Here is a 5946-nt window from a genome sequence, read left to right as displayed (position 1 = left end):
TGTCTTCTGCCTGTTTCTCCAGTGTATTATTATTATTATTATTTCATTTATTTTTGGGGGGGGGGTGCTGAGTTTCATAAATTCTTTTGTAGATTTTTTTCTGGCCAGTATGAGTAAAGGAATCTATTCAGCAATGGAGTAACCTTTCCCAAAGTCAAGTTTGTTCTTTGTCCTCAGCCTCAGACTATTAACTTATAAGCCCTTCAAATGTCCTACCAGATAAGTGTCTTTGTTTTTCTGGCCCATTGGGACATTTGAGGTATTGTATAGCTTGGCTAATATGTATCTGTATCTTTTTTGCTGTGATAAAACATAACCATTGCTTAAAGCCTTTTCTGAATTCTGTGAATATTTGTAGCGAATTATTGAAACCGACCATGGTTTGGAATACCCACAAACTTGCAGGTGACATCAAAAGTGAAGATGGTCTTGAGAAGTATTACACTGCAGACACAGACATATTATTCAATAAAAGAAGGCTTCCATATTACTTGGATTTTGTGGAAATCAGGCTGAAAAGTGCTGTGTTGCAGTCTTTTTATTTATTCCAAAGGAAGGGAGAAAACCCAAGAACTCAGAGATTGAAGCCTTGAGCTTTTGAGAAGTATCCCCAAGCCATAATATCAAGTCCTAATAGAACATCCATACAGAAAATCAGTAATTAAATTAATAACATGAATTTGAACATCACTATAGACTAAATGGACTTAATGATCATATATAGAACATTGCACCCAATGGCAGAAGAATATACACTTTTCTCAAATATATATGGAACATTCTCCAAGAATGAGCATACGTTAGGTCAAAGAAGAAGTTTTAACAAATTTTAGAACATTGAAATCACACAAATTATACTTTTCATCCATAGTGAAATAAAACTAGAAATTAATAACAAAAGGATAATTGGAAAACGCTCAAATATCTGGCAATGTAACAACAGGTTCTTTTACCACCAATAGAACAAAAGTAATATCAAATGTGCAGTCAGTAACATCTTGAGAAAGATGAAAATAAACACAAAATGGCAAAATTTATGTGATTTACCAAAAGTAGTACTTACAGGGAACTTTATAGACATAAGTGTTTATAGACATGAGTGTTTATAGACATAAGTGTTTGATAAAATGACCTAATTTTAGTCTTCAAGTACAAAAATATTTTGTAAGTACAAACTCAGCCCATGGTAGAAGGAAAACAATAGATATTAAAGCATAAATAAACATAATAAAAAATAGACACACTCATATTTCTAAAGTAGGGCACACATCTATAAAATGTGGGAACGTGATTATCAGTTACATGAGGTTATTAAAGAGTTCAATAAGGTAATGCATTAAAAGAACTTTGCACATTTCACACCACAATATGTTACATTTATTAAACTTTAAAACTTTTTGTTATCATGTGCTGGCTTAGAAAATGTGCAGTGATTATTCATGCTAATAATAATTTCATGGAAAACAAGCCTTCAGAATCTGAGTTTTCATCATTACACTCATCATTACAGTTCATAATTTCTAGTACCTAATGACATTCTTGTTCATCTCCTTTTCTTACAAGTATGGGGAGGTTGCTGACTCTCTCCTTTTAACAGCTAATGTGGCCATGTGACTTATTTGTCCAATAAAATGTGAACAGAAATGATGAGTAAAGATGTAAAAAACCCGTGTGCACTTTTTAAAGTTTTCTTTCTCTCTGTGACTGAGACTTGACTATGGAATTCTCTTTTCCCATAAAATAATTTCGTGTCATTCGAAAACAGGAAAAGTTCTGGCATGAGTCCTTTGTTTTTGTATGTACATCAAAACTTCTTTTCACATGAATGTCATATCTTTGTAATTGTGATTCTTCTTGGTGCCAAAATATATGTTTGAATCTTTTCAAAAATATTATTTTACATTGCTAACTATTAAAACTTGTTTTCAAAATGCATAGGTGGATTGACTTTTAATAATTGAGAGTTTAAGGGTCTCTCTCCACTATCAATGCCAAAATCTTCTTGGAAGGTGTGCAGGGGCTACCTTAAATTATGCCTGTGTTTATGAAAGAACTCACAGAACTGATATTTCCATGTCAACTGTAGTTATTTAGCTTCTTATTGGTGAATGCTACCCTTGTTCTACCACAATTTTTTAAAATAAATGCTTAAAAATCATATTTCAATGTGACTGAGCTCTTATTTCCAATGGCTCCGTCAAATGCATCCAATTCAGAAAGCCCCCTGATGGCCTATGTTTGGCAGATACAATGAAGAAGTAGACCTTTGTTATATTAAGCTACTAAGGCTTTTGATGTTACTAATTCTTGCATTATAGTCTAGCATATAAAGGATATCATTGATGATTAAAATAAATATTTTTTTAAGTTTTTTTAATGTTTTATTTATTTTTGAGACAGAGAGAGACAGAGGATGAGCATGGGAGGGTCAGAGAGAGAGGGAGACACAGAATCCAAAGCAGGCTCCAGGCTCTGAGCTGTCAGCACAGAGCCTGACATGGGGCTTGAACTCACAAACTCTGAGATTATGACCTGAGCTGAAGTTGGACACTTAACCGACTGAGCCACCCAGGCACCCCTAAAATAAGTATTTTAGATGACACTATAAGAAAGCAAAGCAACATTTTTTTTATTCCTCAGGATCTTAATGGATGTATGGAGAAGCATGTGATTATAAGTGGGGGGAGAAAATTTGTACATTTCTTTAATCAACCTAACAAATAATGTTTAAATATAAACAGGTAAATGTATCCCCAAATTTGAACATATTTTTAGCAAAATTTTGGTCTGAATACAGATATAATGTATCCATTTATTTTCCTTGCCATACAAAGGAATCCTCTCCTTACACATACAAGTTGTGTAAAATAATTCTGATCCTCTCATACATGATTCCCTACCCTCACCAAAGTGCAATTCAAGAAATGAAACAGATGAACATATGGGAAGTGGGGGAGAGAAGAGAGGAGTGAAACAAACCACAAAAGACTCAGTAATAGCAAAATTAGGGTTGTTGGAGGGAGGTGGGTGGAGGATGGGTTAGATGGGTGATGAGTATTAAGGAGGTTACTTGTTGGGATGAGCACTGGGTGTTGAATGTAAGTGATGAATCACTGAATTCTACTCCTGAAACAAATATTGCACTGTATGTTAACTAACTAAAACTGAAATTAAAATAAAGAACCTATAATTTTCACATTTATTTTTGAATGATTGTAACTTTATTTCTTTATAATTCTTTTCAATACTAAGTTTATAAATATTTAAATAGTGTATAAATACAAAACTGAAGTTTAACATGAAATGTTTCTAAGGATAACTTTTTTGGATTTTTAGACTAAAAATTTTAGTCTAAAGGTTTAGTCTAAAAGTTTCTTACAATATCAAAGCATGAATAGGGATTTCTTGTTTGGAACACCAGATCCTTTACACACTGGCACATTCAGATAAACCAATGCCTTCAGAAAGGAAATTATTTTGATAAATGATATATTTTAATGACATTATTTATTAATTTATATAAGTTATATTGATATAAATCCAATCAATTATCTCAATTTATTGTTGTAAAAATGAATTTTACTCACTAATTTTTGGTGAGCCTCAGAAATTTTCTGCACATTTCCTGAGTAAACATTCTCTTTATTTTGTTAATGGCACATTTATTTGTTCATTTCTAAAACTGTAGATAATAAGGTTGAAAAGTGGGGAATATGTCTTGGATGGTGGAATAGTTTTCTGATTGTCTCAGGTATACATAAACACCTGAGCTGAGGAAGACAGATACCACAAATATATTAGGGACACAGGTAGAAAAAGCCTTTTTTCTGTCTGCTCCTCTCGGAAACTTGAAAACTGTAGAAAACATGTGACTGTAAGAGCTGATGATGAAAATTAAACAGCCACCAACAATCCCTAGACCACAGACAATGAGCACCATCTCATTGCTAAAGGTGTCAAATCAGGAGAGCTTTAGCAGAGAAGGGATATCACAAAAAAATGGATGGATAACATTGGATTGACAGAATGGCAGCCTGAATGTATTGCCAGTGTGTACAGCAGCATAGATGAGACTACGGAGTATGAAAGCCAGAGTCATTTGTATGCAGATTTTGAGAGTTCATGATTATAGGGTAGTAAAGGGGTTGGCAGATAGCCACATAATGGTCTTGGGCCATGAGAGTCAGAAACAGAAGCTCCGTATATACAAAGAAAACCACTAGGAAGACCTCAGCTTTACACCCAGCCTTTGAAATGGTGCTGCTGTCAAGTAGAGAATTGATGCATGAGTTAGGAACTGTTACAGAAATGTAGCATGCAACCAAGATGGACAGATTCCTAAGGAAGAAATACATGGGTGTGTGAAGACTCCTGTCAAGGGTGGTGACAGTAACAATGCGAGTGTTTCCCAACATCACAGAGAAGGTTATGGCATGCAAAACCTGCAGTTCCCATACATCAGAAAACCCTGTGAGGAGAAATCCCATCATCACATTGGAATTTGTCATCTGTGGGTAACACAATATGTACCTGAAAGTAAGAAGTGAAGTCTTGAGCCCATGAAGAATCAAATTATGGAAAGATATTTCTTAACTACTTTGGTTTTGATTCCTACCTAATTCTAATATATATTGATGTCCCCAATATTTTTGAGAGAAAATTAAGTGAACTTCCTTTAGTCTACATGATTTTATTTTTAATCCCACTGTATACTGGAGTGAAAATTACAGTCATATTGCTCATAACCAATAAGAATAAAAATTAAAAGCATATTTCTACACATTTCCATTGGAAAATACAAATTTCATGGTCAAATACATACAAATATAGATACAGATTACATAAATACAGTTGCATTTGAAAGATATCATGTAAATCATATTGTTGAACAGTGGATAATTAGAATAAAATATTTTGATTGTTTTCAGTCTTATGTTTTTATTTGAGGCTACGGATGTATGGGGGGAAATGATCTTATTTTTCTTGAGCTAATCTTCTATGCATAATGGTGTCAAAATTCTCTTCTGTTACCATGACAAAATATCAATGTAATTTGAAACTTTACTTACTCTAATATCTCAAATGGAATACAGCTCAGTAGCTGATATACTTACTTGAACTGAATCTATGCCCGATTTTTGTTACATTTTTATACTTCAAGTTATTTTTCTAGTTATTCTGCTCTGCTTTTAAAGAGGGAATGAATAAGCCCAGTATTATTATTTCCTTACTGCCTCTTGAACCTACCCCTAATATTCCCTCATTGTAATCTTCAATTTTCCAAGTTTTCAAACCTTCTTTGCTTTTACTAGATGAAAAAACAAAACAACAAAATTAAACACAAAATCTTACAACACTAATTTAGTTTTTGCTTTCTGTTAAATTATGGAGGGTGTTTTTCTCACTTTAATCTTCCATATGTTCAACAACATTTCTAGAATTTCTTCCTTTTTGATTTCTTTGATTCTGTATCACTCAACAAGTTCTTGGTCATTGCTATCACATCTCTATAGCTCATTTTATCAGTCCTCTGTTTGGTTTATTCATCAGTGAATATATGAACCAACTTTCTTCTTGACTTAATGTGTTGCTTGTATTTTCCTAGATCTCCTCTATTATTTTTTATAGCACTTTCTTTGAATTCCCTCAAAATAATAACAAACAACAGCAACAATAATAATATTGGACCATGAACAACAACGCTGTCCACAGTTAAGTTTACTGTGATTCACACTTTATTTGAAGTTAAATTTTTCATGCTTTATTTGAAATTAATTCTGTTCAAAATCTTACAATCCAGACTCACTCACAATGATCAGTTCCCGCAGACACTATTTTGTTAGTATGCTCTTTCATAAACTTATTAAACATCTTGCATATGAAGTTTTCATAGACAACCTGCACTAACCCATGACTTCTTTTTTTATCACATCAGTCTTAAGATAT

General features: G+C 33.1%; 1 protein-coding gene across 1 annotated transcript; it reads right to left on the bottom strand.

Annotated features, from left to right (window-relative positions):
* Window positions 1–3676: 3676 nt before the first annotated feature.
* On the bottom strand, window positions 3677–4508 carry LOC123611081 (olfactory receptor 14C36-like). The gene is given in 2 exon segments (XM_045502621.1): window positions 3677–4114; window positions 4116–4508. Coding segments are annotated over 2 exon segments (831 nt in total).
* Between the last annotated feature and the right edge of the window lie 1438 nt (window positions 4509–5946).

This window comes from Leopardus geoffroyi, chromosome A1, assembly GCF_018350155.1.
Source record: "Leopardus geoffroyi isolate Oge1 chromosome A1, O.geoffroyi_Oge1_pat1.0, whole genome shotgun sequence".
Taxonomy (NCBI): Eukaryota; Metazoa; Chordata; class Mammalia; order Carnivora; family Felidae; genus Leopardus; species Leopardus geoffroyi.
The sequence above is the reverse complement of the archived record's forward strand: the minus strand, read 5'-3'. Positions and strand labels throughout refer to the sequence as shown.